General features: G+C 39.2%; 1 protein-coding gene across 7 annotated transcripts in view; it reads left to right on the top strand.

Moving 5' to 3' along the window:
- Positions 1–27,784, top strand: part of MYO6 (myosin VI) — a 146,609-nt gene that overhangs the window by 77,959 nt on the left and 40,866 nt on the right. For all 7 annotated transcript variants that reach the window (XM_047763661.1, XM_047763653.1, XM_047763644.1 and 4 more), the window contains 9 exons: positions 3,766–3,846; positions 7,160–7,340; positions 13,860–14,004; positions 14,310–14,467; positions 16,116–16,207; positions 18,940–19,012; positions 20,604–20,731; positions 24,161–24,256; positions 24,812–24,985. In XM_047763661.1, the coding sequence (XP_047619617.1) occupies positions 3,766–3,846; positions 7,160–7,340; positions 13,860–14,004; positions 14,310–14,467; positions 16,116–16,207; positions 18,940–19,012; positions 20,604–20,731; positions 24,161–24,256; positions 24,812–24,985 (1,128 nt within the window). The remainder of the gene's footprint in view (positions 1–3,765; positions 3,847–7,159; positions 7,341–13,859; positions 14,005–14,309; positions 14,468–16,115; positions 16,208–18,939; positions 19,013–20,603; positions 20,732–24,160; positions 24,257–24,811; positions 24,986–27,784) is intronic.

The raw sequence follows: 27,784 nt of genomic DNA, 5'->3' as shown, positions 1-27,784 counted from the left end.
GAAGGACAGGAAGTAGAGGAGGTGAGGCTAGAATTTGGTCTTCTATAGTAAGGAACTGTTGAAGGTCTTGATGTAGAAAGCTGGATATCAGGTCTGCACTTACCTCCAGCTTTAACATGGAAGGTAGCTTTAAGGGGAGGGGGGAATGGATAGAAATTGTAACCATGGGTAAGTGGGTTGGGAACCTGTGGCTCCAGGTGATGTAGCAGTTACTCAGTGCCTGAATTTAGTTTAGCAATGGCCAAGTTACAGAGGAGGTAAAATTGATAGGATGTGGGGATTGCATTTGGCAAGGAGGAGGAGTCTGGAATAATTGATTAGGGTAACTGGATGGATGTAAGTACCATGGGTGATGGGTGGTGTGTAGGATGAGGTCTGTTTGGTGTCTGTGGATCATCCGAGTGGAGCTGTTCAGAAGACTGTTGGGAAGACCGCTGGGTGTACTGATCTGAAGGTCAGGTCTGTGATGGAGGACAGGGTGGGGCGACGCTATACCCTGGTGGTACCGAGGACTGTGATGGTGCATAGATGATATGTCCAGAGAGATTGCATCATGTGGAAAAGCACGCACCCAGGATCCAGACTCTGGAGTTGAGGAGGCTGAGCAGGTGAAGCATGGCCCCAAGAAAGAGAGCACAGGTGGAGTTGTAGGAGAAGAACAGGAAGATCAGGGGTGCCAAGAGTCACAAGTCAATAGAGTTTCAAGAAGTGGTGACTGGGGGGTGTTTAGCATAGTTCACAAATTCTCAGGTAGAAAATAGTGTCCCCATGTGGGCTTTACAGGAATCATGTAGTGCGGTAGTGAATGTGGTTGGTGTGAAGTTCTTCAGGTGATTTTGATAGTCCTTTTCAGCCAGGAGTCCTCCATTTGAGGATCGTGACACTCATTTATATTTAATTACTCTGTGTTTGCAAACCAGCATCTCTTTATTACTTTAATCAATTTCTTCTAATGTGTATTTGGAAATTTTAAAAAACTATTTTAAACTGTTTTATAGCTGCATCTCTTTATACAACTCTGAAATGTTTAACTCTAGAGCTCACCAAATTAATTGGAATTTATTAACTTTATGAAAGTAGAAGAGGCATTCTCTATAGTAGTTTGTAGAAAAGAAATATGAATTACTATGAATCATGAAATTTAATGATGATGTGGTTTTGTCAGCACCAAGTTAATGATAAAGCAATGTGACTATTCTTGTCTTTTTTTTTTTTTTTTTGCTTTTTGGGGCCACATCTGTGGCATATGGAAGTTCCCAGGCTAGGGCTCAAATTGGAGCTACAGCTGCCAGCCTATACCACAGCCACAGCAACACCAGATCCTTAGCCTGCCGAATGAGGCCAGGGATCAAACCCACATCCTCTTGGATACTAGTTGGGTTCATTACCACTGAGCCACAACAGGAACTCCCTATTCTTGTCTTAATATAGCATTTCTTTCTACTTGGGGGCTTGAGAGTGCACCTGAGAGTGTATAGCCTTTCCTGGTGCAACGGCAGCCATCTAAGAGGGCAGCTATTGAAAAGCTTTCTATCAGGTCAGGGAGTTTCCAACCTCTGTGGTGTGAACTGGCAAGCATGACTTCCTTTGAAGGGAGTCATTTTGGAAGTGAGAGGAAACTAGAGGAACATCATTTACCTTTCACCCCAAAACTTGTGCTGTCTTGGCTGTTCCTCTCAGGCAGTATACACACACCTCCGGATCCCTTCTACCTAATGATTCTGCTTTAGAGTGACTTAAAAGTGGGTGGTCATTTCATTAGGTTTTCCTGTGGTTCAGTTTAGGCCTCCAGTTTTAGCTCATCGATAAAGTTGTAAAGACAAAGGAGAAACCCTACACTAGGGTGAACCCTTCTCCCCCCCCTTTTTTTTTGGTTATCAGATTAATTATTTAGAATTAAAAAAAATTTTTTATTACTTAATGAATTTATTACATTTGTAGTTGTACAGTGATCATCACAATCCAATGTTATAGGGTTTCCATGACAAAGGAGGCAAGAATATACAATGGAGAAAAGAACCCTTCTCCCCCATTTTTGTCACTACTCTGTCCAAATTGGTCCATAATGAGCTGTAGAGGTACATCTCTTTGAAAACATTCATATTGACTATGTATGTATTTTAGAAAATAAAAGGCATAAAATGCTTGCATTATTCAAAAATTTAAAATATCTTTGCATGTGTTCCACGGAAGCATTGTTGTGGTCATGTAAGGATCCTAGAATATAAATAAAGTTTGGATAGAATGATAGTGAGTGGCAAGAATAGTTACAGCTTTCTAGTTACAGAAAAATTGGAAGAAGCAAACATTTTCTTCCTAGATTTTAATATTAAATCCATCTGTACAGAAGCCAAGTATTTGATAAAACAGTTGGGGTGGGTGGATGTAACTCTTGCCAGCAAAGAAAACACTTGTTTTGGCTCCAAGTATTATCCTACTAAATAAAAGAGCTCTGTTTTGAAATAGCCATTTGAAAATGCTAACCAGTTTTATCCTCTTCTTTCTGTTTTATTTTTTTCCCCAAGATTCTAGGCTAGAAAGAAAAAAAATCATTGTGTATTATTTTTGGATTTTAACTGTATTTTAATATTTCACTGTAATGGAGGGGAGAAATAAATCATTGATCATCTAACATATTAAATTATCCCTAAATCATTCAGAATTTTACTGTGATTTTTTTCTTGGTATCTATATAATGTATTATATTTAATCTTGGAATTCATGCCATAGTACAGTGGAATCATAGTGACCTGATTTAAGAAAAACTGAGGTGTTTAAAATTTTTTCTCATCCTGTTTCCTGTGCACTGCCTTCCTGAACAACCTCCATGCATTAAATATGGGCAATAGATTCTCCTAGAGGCCAATATATTATTTTCTTCTCACCAGCTGCCCTTGTTATGTTTTCAAAGCACTTAGCCTTTAAAGGCTTCTGCGCAGGAAAGCAAATCATTGAGATAAAAGCTGCAATTTTTATTTGAATACCTACGAAGTTTCATAAAGCAAGCATTGTAATTTATGTACAATTAGTGTTAACTGTCAGTAACTAGGAAAGGCATGTTTTGAAGACCTGATTGTAAAAACCAAAAATTAAGAAAGCCAAGAATAATATTTGTTAATTATTTAGAATTAAAAATATTACTCAAGATATTAAACCACAGTGTGGGTTCTTATTTGAGACTTTAATGTATTTAGTTCATATTTCATAAACTATATTTTTAATAAGATATTTAATGCTGAGAAGATTTAAAATTGATACCTTTGGTAGTTTCTGTTGTGGTTGGGCCCAAACCTAACTGGTAACCATGAGGACACAGGTTCCATCCTTGTCCTCGCTCTGTTAAGGATCTGGCGTTGCCATGAGCTATGGTGTAGGTCACAGATGCGGCTCAGATCTGTCATTGCTGTGGCTGTGGTGTAGGCCGGCAGCTATAGCTCCGATTCGACCCCTAGCCTGGGAACCTCCATATGCCACAGGTTCCTCCTGCCCCAAATAAAATAAAACTGATACCTTTTAAAAATAGGAATACTTTATGGTATCGATTTTTATGCTAATCATTTAATCTACTTTCAGGTTGAGATTTTTCACCACCCATAGTTTGAGTAAAATGTTTGTGATGTGTAGATTTTAACTGAAAGATTAAATGATACAGACTATGTTTAGAACTTCTTTATGGTTAGCACTATTTGATAAGTTATATTTTCCTTTGTATTATTTTCCTGTGCATCATATTTGTTAATTATATTTTAAATGTCTTTGTCATAGTATTTAAACCGGGGCTGCACTCGATATTTTGCTAACAAGGAAACTGACAAACAGATTTTACAGAACCGAAAAAGTCCTGAGGTACGGTAGACTTTTTTAAAATTACAATCTCTAATATCATGCTGAAAGAGATATTCTGTTTTTTTACTTTGGAACCCTGGGTAAGGTATCTTACTTTTAGGCTCATACTTAACCATGACTGTCACCATAAAGACTTCATTCCCCTGTTGGCATCTGCAGAAGCCACAGCACAGGTGGCTCTTCTTGGTGAGGCCTCGATGTGCTGCTTTCCTCTTTTTCCTAGCATGAGGATGTCAGATTGCCTAAGAACCATCCTTTGCTGACATTTTTGAAACATACTCTCCTGTCACTCACTTGGGATTGAGTATAAAATGTGTCCTTTATGAATTATTGTCAACTTCAAGGCTGAAGTAAGCTTTGATGTAGACAATAAATAGAGTAAGCCTTCTTATAAACTAATGCTTATGTATTGTTTGTATTTCTCTTTGAAACATCCTGTTTCTATATCATGAAATGTTTTATGTATAGGTGTTACTAAATTATTGTATTTTTAAGAGTAATTAGATATAGTTATACCATTAAGTATTATTTTAAAAACATTAAATCCTTAATGTAAAAAAAATCTACTATGGAGCTCCCAGGCCTGGTGGTTAAGGATCTGATGTTGTCACTGTTGTGGCTTGGGTTCGACCCCTGGACTGGGAACTTTCACATGCCATGGGCATGGCCAAAAAAAATAATAATAATCTACTGCAATCTTTATAAATTTTAATATGCAGTGTTTAGGTAATAAGGAGTATTAAGTTGTATTTATTCAGGGAGCTGAAATAATAAATACTAAATGCCAAATCAGGATTAATTATGGGGACTAATTCACATTGCCTTTATTCATTTTATTAAAAGATTTATATTGAGTGTTTACTTGAACAAAGTTTTATTAGGCTCAGTTTTTAATACTCCTGCATTTGCGATCAGGTGTTTTTGACTTCTTTCACAATGGTGAGGTGAACTACGTCTTTAATATATTCATAGAAAGGAACAGAAAGCAAATAAAAATCCCCAGTATTTTCAAATTCTAAGCAAATGAGTCTGTAGTTTATTTTTTATTTTTTTGGCCATTTCTCGAGCCGCTCCCGCGGCATATGGAGGTTCCCAGGCTAGGGGTCGAATCAGAGCTACAGCCACCGGCCTACACCAGAGCCACAGCAACGTGGGATCAGAGGCGCTTCTGCAACCTACACCACAGCTCATGGCAACGCCGGATCCTTAACCCACTGAGCAAGGCCAGGGATCGAACCTGCAACCTCATGGTCCCTAGTCGGATTCGTTACCCACTGAGCCATGACGGGAACTCCTGTAGTTTATTTTCAAGTTGACATTTTGTTTATCACTTTAGGCACAGACGTCTGAATTATAAGTTGTAACCTTTAGGCTGCATCTATGGTTAGAATGTTAAGAAGTGACATTAATATTTATTACGGTATCGTCCTTTGTCATGAGAGCTTATATTTTTATAAGGTATCATTAAAATATAGAAATTGTATTATTTCCACTAAGATAATGGTGATATTTCCTGGTGGGCTATTACATAAATCCTAAAGGAAAAAAAAATCAAATATAAATTTGTTCTCTTGGCATGGGGAAAACTGAGTGAAGAGGAAAGAAAGTTTGATTTGATTTGCCAAACAATAGCATTCTGTGTACTTTCCTAAGAGGAAAACGTGCCTTCTCTGATTCTAGAGTCAACATGCTTGGTTAGGAATCTTGTTCACATGATTGAGTTTATATATATATATATATATATAAATATATAAGTGAATAATGGATTTAATCTGTTTAAATTACTTTTTATTGTCTTCTTGATCAGGAGGATGAGGTGATCATTTTGACTATTTAGAATCCTTTGCCTAGTTCCATTGGCTTGTGAAGCTGTGTGTCATTTTTAGGAGAATGCAGTATTTTTAGTCTGCCACAATAGCAATTCATTCATTGACATTTGATGAGAAACAGTTTTTAAAGGAAGTGACCATTCAGTTGCAAGACTAAAAATTCTGCATGATATGTGTTTTCTTTTCAACTTGGCTGCATGTGATTGTTTCCTTTGCTTAAGAATAAAATTAAATTTTTCTAGACATTTTCCAGAAATTTCACACATGCATGGTTAAACATCTTAAAGACTTCTCTGGAAAGGCAATTCCAACTTTAGCTGTGGAAGCAATTGGTAACCTCGATGCAAAAAAACATCTTCCAGAGGCATCTTTAATGGCCAGCTAATTCTGATGCTGTTACCTAAATTTCATTTTACCTGTTCATTCTCAAGTTCTGGAAAATTGCTAGTCCAATCTTTCTGTGTCCAGTAACTTTTATTTTTCTCTTTTAATTTCTGCAGGGCTGACTTCTTCCTTTTTCTGAGTTTGCTATTGGTTTTAACAAGTGAATACATTAGATGCAAGTTCTTTTAGGAGAGAAAAATTTTTTTCTGAAATGTTTTCCCATATAGTCTTAGCCTAAGCATAATGCTTACTAATCCACTTTATCTCATATATACTTGAGAAATTAATTCCCAGGCCATGAAAATTGTCGTTAGCCTGTCCACTATGCACTGCTGCTGAATATAATTTCGGTACAGTTCATGGGAGTCAACCTGAAGAATAATGCTAAGTGTTGGATTTAAATTAATTTTTATTATGACTTTTTAGCTCAGTTTTTTTTCTTTTTTTTTCTTTTTTTTTTTTTTTTTTTGCTTTTTAGGGCCGCACCCAAGGCATATGCAGGTTCCCAAGCTGGGGGTTGAATCGGAGCTGCAGCTGCCATCCTACACCACAGCCACAGCAACCTGGGATCCGAGCCGTGTCTGCGACCTACACCACAGTTCATGGCAATGCTGGATTTATCCCACTGAGCGAGGCCAGGGTTCGAACCTGCAACCTCATTGTTCCTAATCAGATTTGTTTCTGCTGTGCCACTACGGGAACTCCAACCTCAGTTCTTTTTGACCTCTGGTTTCATGTTGATTCATTGCAACCACTGATACTCCCTTCATTTGCACTCAATTGTATTTTTCTCTAATCTAGCTTTATGATACATGAGAGTTAAAGTTGTAACTCAACTGGAAAATGTCTCATTCCATTTTTGACTGAAATTTTTTAGAGAGTTATGGAGTCACACGTTATTGAAAAAAGAAATACCCAGATTCTGTGTACGCTTTGCCCAGTCATTCAGTTTTTGAATGTGTTAGCATACTCAAGTTTTCTTATCGACACATTTTATTTTTGCATGTTATAGAGTGCATTAACAGACCTCATCTAGTTGGGATAGCCTCTGTGCTTAAGTAATGTAAACAGCAGTTAATCGATGTCTTCTTATTTCCTAGTACCTTAAGGCAGGTTCCTTGAAAGACCCTTTGTTAGATGACCATGGAGACTTTATTAGAATGTGTACAGCCATGAAAAAAATCGGTTTGGATGATGAAGAAAAGCTCGATCTGTTCCGGGTAGTAGCCGGCGTCCTACATCTTGGAAATATTGATTTTGAGGAAGCTGGCAGCACTTCAGGTTTTTGTTTTTAATTTTTTGTGGTATTTTTGTTTTATTTTAAGAGGGAGTCAAATTTTAGAAGTTCTGTCATTGGTTGTCATATTTAAATTGACCGTATGAAGGTTTGTTCATACCCTGATATTTCTAGAATATATCGTGTTACATGATGAGTCTTGGAACTGCAGCATGCTGCAGTGTTAGTTATTATGAGCTCTGTTTTGAACAAATCCATGATGCTGATGAAGAATAAACTCATTTTGTGGAGGGTAAATAACTCAGACTACCAGGGTGGAATTTGGTTAAGTGTTCCAACTGATAGTACACTTTTCCAATAAGTGAACAGAATAATTCTCTACCATTTATTAAGGTATTTTGACATGTTTCTGGTTCATTGGTATAAGCTTGGATGAGTCAGTTAGGATAAGTGACTATATCAAAACCTATGTATTTCATTACTGGGAAATAAAAATAGTTAAACATGATACTCATTGAAAAGAACATTGAAATACATGCATGATAGTAACTTTTCAACTACAGTGTGTCAATCTCTGTATGGATAGCAAGACTTTTCATGTAACTGTAAGTTTTTTTTTTTTTTTTTAAGGGCCGCATGCATGACATATGGTCCCAGGCTAGGGGTTGAATCGGAGCTGCAGCTGCCAGCCTACACCACGGCCACAGCAACGCAGGATCTGAGCCATGTCTGCACCCTATGCCATAGATCACTGCAATGACAGATCCTAACCCACTGAGCGAGGCCAGGGATCGAACCTGCATCCTCATGGATGCTAGTGAGATTTGTTTATGCTGAGCCATGTAACCTTAAGTTTGATTGATGAATATGGGGCTTGGCTCTTGGTCATAGGTGACCAAGGTGCCTGTTTTTGTGACTAAAGTGTTGTGGAAACACAGCCACACTCACTCCTTTATGTCTTGTCTCTGCCAGCTTTGGTGCTGCGGTGGCAGAGGTAAGTAGTTGTGGCAGAGACTACATGGCCAGAAAAGCCTGAAACCTCACATTTTGAAGAAAAAGATTGTTAACTCCTGCATAAAAACATTGTTTAAAAAATCTTACACTAAGAATGAGGTTTCTTTTTTCCAGTTTTAATAAAATTTTTTTAGTTTTTATTTATTTAATTAAAGTGTAGTTGATTTATAATGTCCCAATTTCTGCTGTACATCAAAGTGGCCCAATCATACATATGTATACATTCTCTTTCTCATATTATCTTCCATCATGGTCTATCCCAGGAGATTGGGTATATAGTTCCCTGTGCTATACAGTAGGACCTTATGGTCTGTCCATTCTAAATTAATAGTTTGCATCTATTAGTCTTAAACTCCTGTCCATCCACCCCCCCCCCCCCCCCCCCGGCAACCACAAGAATGAGTTTTTAAAAATATCAAAAACATTGGAGTTCCCGTTATGGCTCAGCAGTTAACAAATCTGACTAGCATCCATGAGAAAGCAGGTTCAATCAATGGCCTTACTCAGTGAGTTAAAGATCCAGCGTTGCCAAAGCTGTGCTATAGGTCACAGATGAAGCTTGGATCCTGCGTTTCTGTGGCTGTGGTGTAGGCCTGCAGCTGTAGCTCCAATTAGACCCCTAGCCTGGGAATCTCCATATGCCCTCTGTGTAGCCCTAAAAAGAAAAAAAAAAAAATCAAAAGCACCATGCACCATTTAATAGTGTCATGGGCTTTAGTGTCAGATCCCAGAAGCTCTCTAAGCATTGGATTTTTCACCCATAAAATAATAATGAAATAGCATTAAGAAGTGTTTTTATTTATTTTATTTTTTATTTTTTGTCTTTTTGCCTTTTCTAGGGCCACTCCCATGGCATATGGAGGTTCCCAAGCTAGGGGTCTAATCGGAGCTGTAGCTGCCAGCCTACGCCAGAGCCACAGCAATGTGGGATCTGAGCCGGATCTGCAACCTACACCACAGCTCATGGCAACGCCGGGTCCTTAACCCACTAAGCAAGGGCAGGGATCGAACCTACAACCTCATGGTTCCTAGTTGGATTCATTAACCACTGCGCCACAATAGGAACTCCAAGAAGTGTTTTTAAAGTGTAGTTACCAAGCAGTAGTTTGCATATAAGGGAGGGGCGTAAGAGGAAAAACAAACAATTAAAAATTGTGTACAGAACATTGTAAATCAACTATAATTAAAAGAAATCTTTTTTAAAAAAATTGTGTCTGGGGAGTTTCCATTGTGGCTCAGGGGTAACAAACCTCACTGGTGTCCGTGAGGACACAGGTTCAGTTCCTGGCCTTGCTCAGTGGGTTAAGGATCTGGCCTTACCATGAGCTGTGGTGTAGGTCACAGATGCAGCTTGGGTCCCCTGTCTGTGGCTGTGGTGTAGGCCAGTAGCTGTACCTCTGATTCGACCCCTAGACCAGCAACTTCCATAGGGGTGCGGCCCTAAAAGACCAAAAAAAAAAAAAAAAAGAAGCAGCAGCAAAAAAAGAAAACCAAGCAAAATCACATATGTTCTTAGTGTTTCTTAACATTTTTGTTAGTTTTTTTGGAGAGATTTGAAAATGTAATGAATGTTAGAATACATTTTTGTCTATTCAGTAGCATTGTTATACCAAGGCAGCTTGTGAAAGTTGTAAGTAATGGCAAGAAAGTGTAGCTTAACTAACGTGCGCTTTGCAGATGTTGTAGAAGTGATGGGCAGCACTTCCACACACCTGCTGCTATTACCGTGCGGTACAACACCCAGATGTGTAGGCAGGAGCTAAATGGGACATGATCTGGTTAGTTAAATGCATGTAGCAGATATTCACATTATCTTTTATTTTTCTTTCTCAAACTTCGTTTTGTTGAGGGAAAATGAGCAGAAAGCCGAGAAGATTGAAAGTAGTGAATCAACGAAGTATTTCAATTTCAATAGCTAAGATTTTGTTATATTAAACTTCCTACTTCCTGTGACCTCCTCCCTTTTTTTGTTTGCTTTTAAGGGTCTCACCCATGGCATATGAAATTTCCCAGGCTAGGGTTGAATTGGAGCTACAGTGCCAGCCTGCACCAGAGCCACAGCAATGCAGGATCCGAGCAACATCTGTGACCTTCTTCACAGTTCACAGCAATGCCAGATCCCCGACCCACTGAGCAAGGCCAGGGACCAAACCCAAGTCCTCGTGGTTATGTTGGATTCGTTACCACTGAGCCACAACGGGAACTCCCCTTGTGATTCTGCTTATAGATCCAAATGGTTTCTTTCTAAATATAATTGATTTTTTTTCCTGCCCTTAAGAGCTTGATTTTGGTATGGTCTTGGAATTTGAAAAATCTCTGGATATTTTTGTAACTACTTTATCAGGATTTATTCTTAAGTAAATGTTCAGAAGACTCTCATTTTATTAAAAGTTTTTTGCATAATGGAAATGCAAAAAATACCTTTTGGGACATCCTATACTTTTAAAATTTCACATAATCAAAATATACATAATTATAACAGATTTTATTTTATTTATGTATTTATTTTGTCTTTTCTAGGGCCGCATCCGTGGCACATGGAGGTTCTTCCCAGGCTAGGGGTCCAATCGGAGCTGTAGCCACCGGCCTACCCCAGAGCCATAGCAATATGGGACCTGAGCCACATCTGGACCTACACCACAGCTTACGGCAACGCCAGATCCTTAACCCACTGAGCAAGGCCAGGGATCTAACCTACAGCCTCATGGTTCTCAGTTGGATTTGTTAATCACTGAGCCATGATAGGAACTCCAATTATAACAGATTTTAAAAGTGTTCAAAGAATTTCTCTTTGGAAGGAGAGTGACATGAAAACATTTACATTATTTTACAGCATTTTGCCTTTTTAAAACTTTGAAAATAAGTGTTTTCTTATGTTAGCCTAACATAATTCCTGAAACTGCAAAGTAGTTAAAAGGTGTTATTTAAATAAGACAAATTATTTAAAATTAAAATTAAATTAATCGGTAGTCAGTTTTTTGAGTTATGTAATTTTAGGTAATATGTTTGTGAATACAAACTAGAAATTAGTAGTAATTTTATTTTCATAGAATTATTGGCTTAAGATATCTTCCAAGTATTCCAATCTCATTTTTTTTTCAACTTTTTGGAAAGGTAATTCATATTTAGAGTTGTGCAATAGTCACTGTCACCAGTTTTAGAATGTTTTCCTCACTCCAAGAAGAAGAAGCCCCATACCCTTCATCATTTTCCCCAAATTTCTAGCCTTTAGGCACCCACCGTTCTACTTTCTGTCTCTTATCAGTTTGCCTATCATGGGCATTGCATATACATGGAATCATACAGTATTTGCTCTTTTGTGACCGTCTTCTTTTACTTAGCATATTTTCAAAGTTCAACCGTATTTTAGCACGTATAGCACTTCATTTCTTTTTATTGCCTAGTAATATTCCTTCGTATGGATATATCACACTTTATTTATTCATTTGTCATTTAATGAATATTTGGTTGCTTCCACTTTGGACCATCATGAATAATGCTGCTATAAACATTTGTGTACAAGTTTTTGTGTGGGCATATATTCATTCTTTCAAATATATTCCTAGAGATGGAATTGCTGAGTCATATGGTAATTTTATGTTTAATCTTTTGAGGAACTGACTTTTGAAGTAACTGAATCATTTTACAATCTCACCATCCTAGTGTGTGTGAAGTGCTGCCTCATTGTGGTTTTTATTTGCGTTTTCTTGATGGCACATGATGTTGAGCATCTTTTCATGACTTTATTGGCCATTTGTATATCTTTTTTTGGGAGAGATGATATTTATATTCTTTAACCATTTTTTTTAGTTGAGTTGCCTTTTCATTATTGAGTTGTAAGAGTTTTTCTTTTTTTTTTTTTTGTCTTTTTGCCACTTCTTGGGCCGCTCCTGCGGCATATAGAGGTTCCCAGGCTAGGGGTCAAATCGGAGCTGTAGCTGCCAGCCTACGCCAGAGCCACAGCAACACGGGATCCGAGCCGCGTCTGCAACCCACACCACAGCTCACGGCAATGCCAGATCCTTAACCCACTGAGCAGGGGCAGGGATTGAACCCGTAACCTCATGGTTCCTAGTTGGATTCGTTAACCACTGCGCCACGATGGGAACTCCCCGTAAGAGTTTTTTTAAAACTATATTCTAGGTACAAGTTCCTTATTGGATGTATCATATGCAAATATTTTCCCTCATTCTGTAGGTTGTCTTTTCACTTTTTGCATAGTAGTCTTTGAAGCACAAAGGTTTTTCATTTTGATAAAGTTCAGTGTGTCTATTTTTTCTTTTGTTGTTTGTCTTTTTGGTGCCATATCCAGGAAACCATTACCTAGTCTGGGGTCACAAAGATTTATGTCTGTATTCTTCTAAGAGTTTAATAGTTTTAGCTTTTACATTTTCAATTTTGAGTTAATTTCTGTGAATGGTGAGAAGTAGGTGTTCAGCTTCATTCTTTTGCATATGAATGTCCAGTTGTCCAGTGCCATTTGTCTGAAAAATTATTCTTTCCTCAGTGAATTGTCTTGACAGCCCTTTACTTATATATGACCTCATGGTCTATTTCTCAGCCTATTAAATAATTTGTTAATTTGCCATGATAAACTTCTCATTATGATTTCCACATTTTTTGAAATTAGTCTTAAAATGAATCATATATAAACATTAATTCCTACAAGTATTAATACCTGTTTATTATTTTTATTTTAGTATTAGTAGTAATAAGATAATAATTCTAGTTCACCTTTATATGGTGCTTATTATTCACCAGACGCTATTCCAAGCACTTTCACGTTTCTAAGCTTTTTAATCTTCATAGCAGGCGAGTGAAGTTACTATCTTCATTACATGGGTGCAGAAACTGAACAGAGAGAATACGTAACTCGTTCAAGGTCACACAAGTGACCTTGTAGTAAGTCATAGAGCCTTCATAGCCCAGAGTCTAAAACATTGTCATACGCTGCCTTTCTATAAAAAACTTTGGAGAACAGCCTCCATAAATAGAAATCTATAGAAATGACATACAGGAAATGGAAGTGGCCTCTTCACCCCTTTCCTTTGTCCCTTGTGTCATGAGCATAGTGTGTCACGAGCACACCCACACCCACACTTGTGCACAGACACCCACACCCCTATTGCCCTAGGAAAGTGCCTCTCTGCATTTACCATTAATATCACTCCTTGAGCTTTTCTGGGGTCATGTGAATGTGAGTGATAAGGCACTCCACTCTTCCAGAGATGTAACATATTAACAAGGATTATAATCTGTGATTAGTATATTTTCCTTTCAGGATCATAAAAAATGAAACAGTGACAGGTTAAAATGGATGGGCTAAAAGGGTTGTTTCGTGGATGGGCCTGAGTGAGGGTCTCCTGTTGACCTTGGCAGTATGGATGCCTCACGAGGGTGGGGAACAAGTGAGGTGAAACTGAAAGTCACAGAATAAGCTTTGTCTACTCCATAGTTTTATGTAAGTGAAGTGTACTTCTCAGAAATGGATCTTGAAAACATGGTCTACATAATGTTGGTTAATTTCAATTAATATATGTTTTCATTAGGTGGTTGTAACCTGAAGAATAAATCTACTCAGGCATTGGAATATTGTGCAGAATTACTGGGTTTGGATCAAGACGATCTTCGTGTAAGTTTAACCACAAGAGTCATGCTAACAACAGCAGGGGGCGCCAAAGGAACAGTTATAAAGTAAGTGCCTTCCCTCGCTGCTCTGTACAAGTCCTGCATGGTGGGGAAAATTAGAGTTAAAAAGGTATTGAGAGCCTAGAGTTCTTTTACTCAGTAATAGACTTTTAATCTAACTTTGGATGATTTTCTCGTATTGTTGTACTTAGCCCCACTCATCGGTTGCTATTCACAAATGACCTTTTGTAACTGTTTATTTTGTTCATCACGGTGAATATGTGTAGATACACCTTGTTCTTGGGGATCTGGCATTATCTCTACAACCTATTACTATGAAGAGTTTTCACTGGTTTATTCTTCTTTTCCAGGGTGCCCTTGAAAGTGGAGCAAGCAAACAATGCCCGGGATGCCTTGGCAAAGACTGTCTATAGCCATCTTTTTGATCATGTAGTGAACAGAGTAAATCAGTGTTTTCCTTTTGAAACATCATCCTATTTTATTGGAGTCCTCGACATTGCTGGTTTTGGTAAGTACAGTTTTATTTGTGAGTTCATATCTGTGTAATTTTTTTTTTTTTTTTTTAAGGACTGTACTTGTGGTAGATGGAAGTTCCCAGGTTAGGGGTCGAGTCAGAGCTGCAGTTGCTGGCCTACACCACAGCCACAGCAACACAGGATCTGAGCTATGTTGGTAACCTACCCCACAGCTCACAGCAATGCCAGATCCTTAACCCATTGAGCAAAGGCATGGATTAAACCCACATCCTCATGGATACTAGTGGGGCTAGTTACTGCTGAGCCACAATGGGAACTCCTGTTTAATACTTTTTCATTGAATTTTTCACACATAAAATTTTAAAAACCTTTTTTTCCCCCTTAATACCTTTTTCTTGATGTGTTTTTAGTTATATGGCTACATTTCATTTTGTAATATAATTTAAATAGGAAGTTTATAGTTCAGAGAAAAAAAAAGGAAAGACTCATGGATTTTGGTCACACTGATGCTTACATTAAAACATATTGATTAAAATTGCTCTAGGTAGGAGATGTCTTTTTTTTTTCTTCTCTCAAATGAATACAGTTGAATCAAGGTGAAGTCTTGAGTGCTGCTGATAAAGAGAATTACAGCATTAAAACTACTGACTCCAGCATAGGACTGGGTGCAGGTTGACCGAGCAGCAGGCCAAACTCATTGCTATGAGTAAAAACTTGTCATTAATGTTAGTTGTAAATAGCTATTACAGATAGCTATTTCCAATTATTTTCCACCAAATGCATAAGATATCAAGATAAGTATTTGAGAACAACTGCGGAGCTGTATAACCAGGAATGAAATGAGTCACTGATATCTGAATGCAACTTTGTTCAGAATGACCATGTTGTAAAAATTTCAAAGTAATTCTGACTGTCTTTATATTGGGCTTCATCAGTGTGGGCGTTCCTTGTATCTGTCCTCCTTTGTCATTCGTTTGCCTTTGCCAAGGGAAGATAGCAGTGTTTGCATTTTGCAAGGGCAGAGTTTTATTTTTTATGTAACCTGTATTTTACAATTTATAGTTTATATTTTACAATTTATAGATTCTCTACCTTGTTCAAAGGTAGAGAGACAATGAACACTGACTTAAGATTTATAATTATTCAGACATTTGTTCCCTGGTCGGCACTATTTTTAGCGAAGCAGACACATACAACAGAGTCATAACATTTTAGAGCTACAGAGATCTTAGAAATAACCTAACACAATCCCCTAAGTTTAGAAATGTACTTGTCCCCGTAATATTTTTCGTAACTAATTTTATTGATTATATAGCAGACTATAAAGTACTTACATTTAAAGTCATTTTTCTTCTTTAGTTAGATTACTTTAACATTTGTGCTTAAAAATGTTACAAGGGGCTTGTATTTTATATCTTTTACTATATGACATTTATCTTATGTCATTTTATTTTCGCTTTTTGTCAGGTGAAGCAAGGTATTTTTAATACTTAATTTTAATGCCTGTCAAAGTTTGAATCTTGAAATAAGAGCATTTGGGGAGTATGAAGCAATTACATGTACTTTTTTTTTTAACCTAGTGTTAAATTAAGCATTGATACAGTAAAATTTTATCCTAAGTTAAATTTATTAATATGAAGTCGATCTGATGATGACTCTTGATTCTGGTTCTATTTTCAGAGTACTTTGAACATAACAGTTTTGAACAATTTTGCATCAACTATTGCAATGAAAAACTTCAACAGTTTTTTAATGAAAGGATTCTGAAGGAGGTAATTGCCATACAATTTAAAGAACCACATTAAGCTGTTTTCAATTTCAAGGCCAGAGACCTATCTATCACAGTTACCCATCAATCCATCGACAGGGTGTGATGTAAGGAATGGGAGATGCCCGGCCTGGGGCATGGGCCCCAGGGGCTTAGCCGTCACTCAGAGCCATCAGAGGTGTTAAGGGTACAACTGATGCCTAGGAACCCAATAAAAATGCTAATAGGGTTTCCTCACTAGTGAACATCTCTGGTTCCTTACTGGTGACTTTTACTAGACTTGAAATTCTGCTTGTTTCTTTTTCTGATTCTGCTGTCTCTATTCCTGTCCCTTCTAAACAACGTTCTGCTCTCTTCCCTGACTAGGGCTTCTCCCTCTCTCCTCTCTGTGTGTCTGTTTCTGTCCACTCTGCCACCTGTGAGCCCTCTCTCTCTGCATGGCAGGAAAGCCAGCAGGTCAGGGGACTGTACTGCTGCTGGCCTGGGGTACCCTTGGGCAGCGCTTTCCCTGCCCTGCTGCCTGGGCACTGCAGTGACCCAGCGATGGTGTGCTTTTGCTTGATGCCGTCTCCAGTCCAGCAAGGAGATGCCTGCCACTACTCAAAGTAGGTAACTGTGGGCATGGCCTGCACCACATCTCACGTCTACGAAGTTCCTTCGTAATAATACTCCAGAGTGTAGGGTGAGTGAAGGTAGCTTTGGGGTTGGGCTCACTGTTTCTTACCTTGAATCCACTTACCTTGCAGTCCTTTGAACTATGTGATGTACTGAGTGAAGAGAGTAGAGTTAAAGGGAACTCGGGATTAATCAAGTGCAGCCCTTTCTCTTGCAGATGAAGAAACTTCGGAAGTTCAGTGACCCTCGAAGGTTGGAGCCCACCTTCCTGGCTTCTGGCCCACAACACTCTTCCCTTTGTATTAGCACTTCTGTTCTACACATTCCCTAGTCTGTCTGGACTTCAAATGTGAAATGTTTTCTTTCCTATTCCCAACCTATTCACCTTTTCCCCCATTTTTATGTTTTTGTCTTTACAGGTATCCAAGCACGTTCCGATTTTTATACCTTTTCTTTATATATTATAGTTAAACCATTTCTGGCAAAATAGGTTATGGCAAAATAGGTTAAAGTTAGTTCTCTGAAAATGGTTTATCTGGCTTAGTTCTTCCATTACATGTATGCTTCTCACTTAACATACCTTAATTCTTCCATCTCATACCAGCCAAGCAAGCTTTATCTAGAAACTGCGGGAAGAGGAGACAGTGTCTTGACTTCTGTTTATTTTTGTGGTGGTCTTTAAAATAAACATGTGAATATCAAATTCAGTCAAGTTTAATTGGACAGTGCCTTTTAGCATGGCAGAAACTTTTTCTAGTATGTCTCATGGAGAAAATATTTAAACATTCAGGGAAAAATAAGGTTGAAATATACATCACCCCAAGCTCATTGCATTGCTCACCCATCTGTGATAAAACCCCTCCCCCCCCCTTTTTTTTTTCAGTTTTAAGAATATAGCAGAATTACATCCAGGGACTCAACTTTGTTTGTTTCTTTCTTTCTTTCTTTTTTGTTTGCTTTTTAGGGCTGCACCAGCAGCATATAGAGATTCCAGGCTAGAGGTTGAATCAGAGCTGCAGCTGCTGGGCACACCCACACAGCCACAGCAACTTGGGATCTGAGCCTCGTTTTCGACCTATACCACAGCTCACAGCAACACCGGAACCTTAACCCACTGATCGAGGCCAGGGATCAAACCCGAATCCTCATGGATACTAGTCAAGTTCGTTACTGCTGAGCCACGATGGGAACTCCTCAACTTTGACTTGTAAATTATTCTTCCAAATTATATTTATTTTCCCCAGTGATATATTACACACACAACACACACACACACACACACACAGTGAGAGAGCTGTGCAGCTGTTAGAGCCCATTTGCACATTTGCAGTTAACTGCTCTTTCCTTGATTTTAGTGCTTGTATATAAATGTTATAAATCTTCTCTGCCTGTCTTCAGACAGCGATTTAAGGCTATTGAGAAAAGAAATACATTTCATGTCAGGAGGGAGCTAGTATGTTTAGGTGTATTTTAAACTTTTTAAAATTATCCAAGCAAGTTCTCTTCCTATGTGTATTTTGGGCTAAACCGTGGCCTTTGGGACAAATCCAGCATGCTGACTGTTTTTGCAAATGCAGTTTTATTGGAGACAGCCATGCCTCCTCATTTATGCAGCCTCACTGCAGCTGCTTTCACCCTGCAGTGGCCTAATTAAGTAGTTGTGACAAAGACAGTGTGGCCCACAGCTGAAAATACCTACTCTGGCCCTCACAGAGAATGTTCCCTGAGCCCTGATCTGTTCCACTGAGAAGTGTAACTTTCAAATTGCTAAAATGTTTCAAAGCTCCAGACTTGTCTTGGATCTGAATGGTTAGAAACAGATCCCTGTATTTCTTCCTGGCTGTTGCTCAGCTTGTTTTAGGAAGTGTGCTGATCTGCAAGAAGGAATTTTTCCAATGTGGAAATCACATTATGTTAGCTGTGTCATTTTTGCTTTCACCTTGCTTGAGGGGCAAGGATGTTTCTTCCCTAACGTTTTGTAAGACTTCTAAGCCCCGGAGTCAGCTGATATGAACCTTTGTATGCGGACTTATCAACAAATGTTATAATCGGATAACAGCGCAAAGCAGTGAGTTCATTTCCTGTCTCTCCATATCTGTGATGATGGTTATTTCCTTCCAGGAACAAGAACTCTATCAAAAGGAAGGTTTAGGTGTGAATGAAGTACATTACGTGGATAATCAGGACTGTATAGGTATGTTTTTTTTTTTTTTTCCACCAGTAATTTTTTTTGGAGGGGTCACACCCATGGCGTGTGGAAGTTTCTGGGCCAGGGATCAAACCTCCTCCACAGCAGTGGCAACACCAGATCCTTAATGTGCTGCACCACGCAGGAGCTCCTTAGTATTTCTGTGTATTCTGTGACTGCTATTTCCCATTGGGGACTTAAAACTGTGATATTGGAGAGGGGTTTTCTAGAGGTTTTACATTACTGGAAGTTATTTTTCCTATCAAGGCATTGAATTCAGCGGTGCTGAAAATTTTCCTAAAATTTCTTCTGTTCGTAGTGATGGTTATTTTCTTTCTTTCTTTTTTTGTCTTTTTAGAGCCAAACCCATGACATATGGAGGTTCCCAGGCTAGGGGTCGAATCGGAGCTACAGCTGCCGACCTATACCACATCCACAGCAACACCAGAACCAAGCCGCCTCTGCACCCTACACCACAGCTGACAGCAGTGCCAGATTCTTAACTCACTGAGCGAGGCCAGGGATTGAACCCGCATCCTCATGGATCCTAGTTGGGTTCGTTAACTGCTGAGTCACAACAGAAACTCCCTCTTTAGTGTATCTTTCAGCACAATTCTGCCATCCTCCGTCTATCAGAATGCCCCAGCTTACAACTGAGTTAGTGTGCCGCTCTTCACTGCCACTAATTGCCCAAGAGGCGCCATTCGCTGACCAGTGCAGTTAGAATCTTGATTTCTCTTCCTATGTCCTGTAGCTTTTAGAGTCTGTCCCATTTAACAGTTCTTATATGTTGTATTTAAGCAGCTTATATTTTACAGTTAATTTTTTTTAGTTAGAATTAATTTTTAGTTTTAGTTTTAATTTTTTAAAATCCGTTTTTAATAGTTGATTTGCAGTGTTCTACCAATTGCTGCTGTACAGCAGAGGGACCAAGTTATACATCTATATGCATTCTTTTTCTCACATTATCCTCCATCCTGATCTGTCACAAGGGATTGGATACAGTTCTCTGTGCTATACAGCAGGATCCCATTGCTTATTCACTCCAGATGCAATAGTTTGCATCTGTTAACCCCAAACTCCCAGTCCATCCCACTCCCTCCCCCTCACCCCTGGCAAACACAGGTTACCGTTAATTTGAACAGACACGGAATTCAAACAACATGAATAGAAGGAGCATAAAAATCTGCTCTTACGAAGTTTTGCTGGAAAGCTTTTGAATCCCTACTAAAAGCAGTTTAAAAAAGCTAATCCTGTGGTTAAAACTTCTGTGGTTTTACTTTATTTCCAATATAGATATCATCTGGAAGAGGAGGCATTTCTAGCTCTTCAGCCTCTGTTCTAGCTTACAAATGTTATAACAGTAGTCACTTTCTTTATGGGGTTGTTTTTCTAAAACCTATATTAAATACATGGTGTTACTTTCTAATAAATTGCCAGATAGGAGATCAAATTCATCTGTTCTCTGTAGCTTTTGAGAGCCTATAGTACTTAGAGAATCATGTTACATTGTTTCTGATCAGCCCTCAACATTTGTGATCAGTAAGTTTAAAATGTTATGTTTTTACCCTAACAAATCATCGTTTTTTTGAAATAGATTTAATTGAAGCAAGATTAGTGGGAATACTGGATATTCTGGATGAAGAAAATCGCCTTCCACAGCCAAGTGATCAACACTTTACATCTGCAGTTCACCAGAAGCACAAAGACCATTTCCGACTCTCTGTGAGTTTCCCGTTTCAAAATCGAGACCCTCTCAGGGCAAGAACAACTTTTAGAAAGATGTACTTACTAGACGTGAACTTTTAGATGATTAGAATCCTGAGTTGTGTAGGACTTAGAGCAACCACAAGCATCTTCTGTAATTAATCCAGATCAGTATCTTCTATAGATGACTGTTTATCTATTTTTGATGATGAGGATCTAATCAGGGCCCTTCTATTTAAAAGATTTACCTTTTTTTTTTTTTTTTTGGCTTTTTAGGGCTGCACCTGCGGCACATGGAAGTTCCCAGGCTAGGGGTCAAATCAGAGCTATGGCTGCTGGCCTACACCACAGCCACAGCAATGCCAGATCAGAGCTGTATCTGTGACCTATACCATAGCTCATGGCAACGCTGGATCCTTAACTCACTGAATGAGGCCTGGGATCGAACCTTTGTGCGTCCTCTTGGATACTAGTTGGGTTTGTTATCACTGAGCCACAATGGGAACTCCGAGATTTACCTGTTTCATGTTCTCCCTTCTGTGCAAAGTGGCCCTCAGATGCTCTGTTACATGTCACGTGACCTTGATCACTCTCCAGGGGGTTAACACTTGGAGTCACAAGCAACCACTGTCTGCAGATTTGTGAATCCAGCAGAGCTCATGGCTGAGGATCTGACTGGCAGAAGCAGTTCATGTTAGTGATCAGCCAATCCATCTTGATGCTCTTTCCTAGGGGGTTAGAATGGGAAATGTACTCACAGAGGATCATAGAAGCTGAGGCAGTAGAATTAGCTAAAGGGAAAAACAAGTACAGAGAGCAGTGGAAATAAATGAGAAGTACATTATCTAAAAGGGTCAGAAAGGAGTCCTTGTTCCCAAAATTTCCATTAGTTGTAGAGCTGTGCTGGAACCCTTGCTTGCAGCAGTGAACCATAGGGCTGGAGTTCAGCTACTTCTCTATTTATCTTTATGCTCAACCATCACACCCTGAACTAATGAAGGCACATCTCTGTCCTTGCACCCAGAAAGAGTTGACTAGCCCAGGGAGACAGGGGTGATGATTTCATACATGAAGGTGGGTGCTGCCTCATCTTAGAATAACAAAGGGAGGAAGGAAGGAAAAGAAAAAAGCTGCTTAGAGTTGCAGATGCTTCCTCTTGTGTTTATTGTGTTGAGGGTGTAGCACAGTATAACAGTCATTGATTGGTTGAATCTAGACGCTTATGTGAATGAAAGCAAATATTCTTGTTTCCATACATAGTTAAGTGAATCAAGAATGTGAATAGGCTGAATGCATGTACTTGAAACACTGATGGGGTTGTGATAACCTTCCCTGGGGACTGCGTCCCATAGCCACCTGCTCCATTGACTTGCAGTTCCTCTGATCCTTAATCTCGAGCTGTAGAGCCTGCCTTGCTTACTGCAGTGGAGATAGAAATAAAACAATATGTATCCCCCAGTGAAACTTATGCTAAGATGGAAGGCGTATATATCCAGTCCTATTTATTAATAACGCACAGTTACCTTTATGAAAGGTACTGATTGTCAGGGTTTCAGAGACATATAGCTCCTAGGACAGTGAACTAAAGTCTCAGAAATGGGCTTTGGCCACTTTCCTCAAAAGAGAATAAGAGCAATACAGTATATTCTGATTTGTACAGATCATTATTTTTGTTGTAGTTCTTTGAAAGTAAAAGTAGTAATAACTGTTTATTGAGCACTTAGCATGTGCCATTCAGGCATCTTACCTGAAGTGCTATATTTGATCCCCATGGTAATACCTTGGGCTGGATCCTGCGTGCAGCCCCATGCTAGAGATGGGGGGCTGGGATGGAGAGGTTAGGTGACCTGCCATGTTTAGCATAGTGAGAAAGTGCTGGATTTGGGAATCAGGTTGACACCTTGACTCGGGGGCCCTCACTCTGACTCGGGTGGTGTTACCACACAGAGTGGCAGCTCCTTGATCTGACAGCTCTCTCACCCTGACTCGGGGGCCCTCACTCTGACTCGGCTGGTGTTACCACACAGAGTGGCAGCTCCTTGATCTGACAGCTCTCTCACCCAGGAAAAGCCCAGGAGGTTCCAAAGATTTAGCTTGTACATTTTTAAATGCAATTGTCTGTCTTAACCTTAGGTTATTTTGACAATCAGATATGATCTTTTATTTTGGAAACTTTAAAAATATGTTATCAATATGAGATATTATAATGAAATGGCATAGCCAGAAAATGATTTCATTTCCTTCAAATACATTCAGGTTCTCTGTGTAAGCATTCAGCTTCATTGTGTATGGTTTATGTCAGTGGAAGGGTTCTTGTGTCAATTTCTGTTTTGTTTTTTTTTGCCTTTTTTTGTTTGTTTTTGTTTTTTTAGGGCTGCACATGCAGCATGTGGAAATTCCCAGGCTAGGGATCAAACCAGCTGTAGCTGCTGGCCTACAGCACAGCCACAGCAATGTCAGATCCGAGACGTGTCTGCGACCTACACTATGGCTCACAACAATGCTGTATCTTTAACCCCCTGAGCGAGGCCAGGGAGCTAACCTGAGTCCTCATGGATACTAGTCAGATTCGTTTCTGCTGAGCCATGACGGGAACTCCTTAGGTGTTTCTTTAGAGCAGTGCTTCTTAACCTTGGCAACCCCTAGGAATTGCCTGATGGGAGTATGGGAGTTTTAATACTTCTCCAGATGATTCTAATCCAACAGCCAAGGTCAAGAACCACTACTTTATTCTTATTTTCTTTTTTTCTTTTTTGGCCGCCCTGCAACATGTAGAGTTCCCAGGCCAGAGATCAGATCTGAGCTGCATTTGGGACCTATTCTATAGCTGTGGCAATGCCAGAGCTGTTAACCCACTGTGCCACGCCTGGGATCAAACCTGCATCCTGGCGCTGCAGAGATGCTGCAGATCCCGTTGTACCACAGAAGGAACTCCAGGAACTACTACTTTAGACACAGGCAGTCAACTTGATAAAATGCCTATGTTTTGCATGTTCTTCTACATAGTGTAGTTGGTTTTGTTTTGTTTCGTTTTTGGTCTTATTCCTTTTTTCTTTCCTAAGAAGTTATAACCAAAAATATGTGCTAGATTTTACCAGTACTTTAAGGCTTACTAGGTATTTAGAAAGCAGTATAGGGAGTTCCCATCGTGGTGATCAGCATTGTCATGAGCTGTGGTGTAGGTCGCAGATGCATCTTGGATCTGGCATTGCTGTTGCTGTGCTGTAAGCCAGCAGCTGTAGCTCCAATTGCACCCCTCGCCTGGGAACCTCCATATGCTGTAGGTGCAGTCCTAAAAAGCAAAAAAAAAAAAAAAGCAGTATAATTGTATAAAGTGTGAAAGCTCCCTTCATAATTTTAAGCATTTCACATCTCAAATGTTTTCTAAAGGGAGTTTCAAAGTGTTTTTTTGATCATTTAATAACTGGTGTGTGTATTGTTTTTCAGATTCCTAGAAAATCTAAGCTGGCAATCCATAGGAACATACGAGATGACGAAGGTTTCATTATCAGGCATTTTGCAGGGGCAGTTTGCTATGAAACTGTGAGTATAACTTCTACCAGGAGACAACCATGTGATGTTGAAGCCACACAAAATGATACAGTAACATCTAACAAAACCGGACTATTTAAATTCAAGTCAAATAAAAATTTGGTTCCAGGAGTTCCGGTTGTGGTGCAGTGGAAATGAATCTGACTAGGAACCATGAGGTTGGGGGTTCAATCCCTGGTCTTGCTCCGTGGGTCAAGGATCTGGCGTTGCTGTGAGCTGTGGTGTAGGTCACAGACACGGCTTGGATCTGGCATTGCTGTGGCTGTGGTGTAGGCTGGCAGTTGTAGCTCCGATTGGACCCCTAGCCTGGGAACCTCCATATGCCATGGGTGCGGCCCTAAAAAGCAAAAAAAAAAAAAAAAAAAATTGGTTCCAAGTATATCGGCTACATTTCGTGTGTTCAACATCCGCATTGGTGTTTGTGGCTGGGTTGGACAGCACCAGATACAGTACATTTCTGTTGCCTTAAATGTGCTCTTAGCGCTGTATTAAGAAATATTACCACAAGGTGTGAACCAAATCATTCCTGTCTGTTTTATTTTTCAGACTCAGTTCGTGGAAAAAAATAATGATGCTTTGCATATGTCTCTCGAGTCCTTAATATGTGAATCCAGGGATAAATTCATCCGGGAATTATTTGAATCATCCACAAATAACAACAAAGATACTAAACAAAAAGCAGGAAAACTTAGCTTCATCAGTGTGGGAAACAAGTTTAAGGTATTTGTGCTAAACGTGTTACTTGAATTTATTTTCTGCATTAAAACTGTATTTATACCCTGCAGTGGATTCTGTAGGTCACTCTGAGAAATCCCACTAGTAAGATTCAAGAGCAGACCCTGCATTGTCGATGTCTGTATGCAAAACAACATAAAATGGGCATAGTAACTGATCGTGCAGAAATCTTGTGGTTTTATGAATGTGTTCTTTCTGGGTGCTTATTTAACACGTCTGATGCTTCTCCTAATGTTTCTTACTTCTGCTTACTGTCTGGTTGATCTTCAAACCTTCTCTTTCCCATGTGTTTTCTGTTTCCTTCCTCATTCAGCGGTTTTGTTGTAGCTGGAGTAGTCCAGCTCCAGATGGCTAGAGGGCGCTAGTTGAGTTGAGAGAGGAAAAGCAGGCACTGCCAGGGGCTTCAGGTAAATGATCGCCTTTGTGGAATCCTACTTACAGTGTGGCTGCCGTGCTCAGAAGAGCCCGGCTCAAGTAAATGGTTCAGTTTGTAATTCATTTTTAATGTGGTCTCTCTCATAGTGCATTTTTGGGTGTGCATATTACACTGAGATTTGATTAAAGCTTTTAATAATGTCTGTAAAAGAGAAATGTTTTGTGTGCCACAAGCCCTTCAAATTGCCTATTTAACATTGAAGAACCCTTCATTTGTTTCCTTAATTTGGGATCAGGAATTTATTCTCTGAGGTTTGACAAAGAGACATGATATGTCTTAGAGATGGAACACTACTATTTGGTTCTAACTGTGGAGTATTTAGCATAGAAAAAGATAATTTAAAAACTTCATGTCACATTTAGGAGTTCCCTTTGTGGCTCAGCGGTTAACAAACCCAACTAGGATCCATGAGGATTCAGGTTGGATCCCTGGCCTCGCTAAGTGGGTTAAGGTCGGCCGTTGCCATGAGCTGTGGTATAGGTTGGAGATGTCGTATAGATCCTGTGTTGCTGTGGCTGTGGCGTAGGCCGGCAGCTATAGCTTCTGTTCAGCCCTTAGCCTGGGAACCTCCATATGCCAAGGGTGCGGCCCTAAAAAGAAAAAGAAAAAAAAAAAAGAACATTCTTGAAATTTTAGACAATATAAATAAAAACAAAAACATTCTTAAAATTTTTTGGACTAAGGTATTGAGACTTGAAGTGCCCTAAAATTGCTTATTTACAGTACAGTGTATTTTGCATGTTAAACTGCTTGAAAGCTATAATTGAATGATATTATTAATAATAAAATTTCAAAATGTTTTATCGAGATACTTTGAGATGAAATATTAATAGTAATTCTTATTTTTGAATATGGTAGAATAGCTCATGAAATTAAATTCAAGTTATGTGAGGCAATAAAACAAAACAGTCCAGCATTCATACTAATACTTCAGATATACAGCATCACTGAGAACCAAAAGTTTTCCACTGAAAAGCGACATTATCAGGTTATTGAAACATCACTCTTTTACTGTTTCTGTTTTAGAAAAAGTAATTCTTTTGATGGAAATCTCATTCTTTTATTATATACATGAATAATTGTATGCTTTAAAATAAAGATAAAATACAGGAGTTCCTGTTGTGGCACAGTGGAAACGAATCCAACCAGTATCCATGAGGATGGGGTTCCATCCCTGGCCTCAATCAGTGGGTTAATGACCCGGCATTGCCGTGAGCTATGGTGTAGGTCACAGACATGGCTCAGATCCCGAGTTGCTGTGGCTGTGGTGTAGGCCAGCAGCTGCAGCTCCAATTGGACCCCTAGCCCAGGAACTTCCATATGCTGCAGATATGGCCCTAAAAAGCTAAGGAAACAAATACATAAACAAATAGATAAATAGATAAAATAGGAGTTCCCGTTGTGGCACAGCAGAAACGAATCCAATTAGGAACCCTGAGGTTGCTTGTTCGATCCCTGGCCTCTCTAGGTGAGTTAAGGGTCCAGCGTTGCCATGAGCTATGGCGTAGGTCGAAGACACGGCTCAGATCCTGCATTGCTATGGCTGTGGCATGAGCCAGCAGCTATAGCTCCGATTGGCCCCCTAGCCTAGGAACCTTCATATGTTGTGGGTGTGGCCCTAAAAAGCAAAAAATAATAAATAAATAAAGATAAAATACAAATAAAGCATGTGTTGCATAAGGCTGTTTATTTACCCTATGCCTTATGGTCTTTGACTCTTGTTCTTTGGTAATTGACATCCTTCCCTCTCCTCTCAGATGCTGTCATTTATTTTTGGTGCTTCTATTCTTCTGACTTACTTTATCCCCATTTTGGGGGAGACTACTGTGCTTAGTCTATGGATTAAGAAGCATAGCTTTGTGACAGTTGTTTTCTTTCCAAATTAGTGGCTCGTTCACTTGCTTTTCAGTTGTATGCTGGTCCAGACTGGTTCAGATTGTCAGAACTCTGTCAGCCAGTTAAGTGGGATGTGACTGTATTTTTTTTTTTTTTAAATCCAGTGACAATTTCACTCCATTTTGGTAACTGAAACCTGTGTCTGAAGTGTGCTGTAGTATCACATGTAAGAGAATGAACCTTGCTGTTAGGCCCTTGTTGGAATCTTGGTTTTGCCACCCCATACCTCCATGATCTTGGCAAGTCATTTACCTCTCTGGGCCTCCACATTTTCACCTAAAATGAGACTAATAATATGTCCTTAATTAAAGCTGTGTGGATTCAAATGTTATTGCCCTTGAAAGGTTTTGAGCAGTGCCTGACTCGTAGAAAGCATTCAGTAAATTATAGCTGTTATTATTGTTAAATATAGTTATATTGAAATTGAGGAGGTAACATCTTAATTTGTGAGT

The sequence above is a fragment of the Phacochoerus africanus genome, chromosome 2, assembly GCF_016906955.1.
Source record: "Phacochoerus africanus isolate WHEZ1 chromosome 2, ROS_Pafr_v1, whole genome shotgun sequence".
NCBI classification, from domain to species: domain Eukaryota; kingdom Metazoa; phylum Chordata; class Mammalia; order Artiodactyla; family Suidae; genus Phacochoerus; species Phacochoerus africanus.
This window is presented reverse-complemented; position numbering and strand designations above follow the sequence as displayed.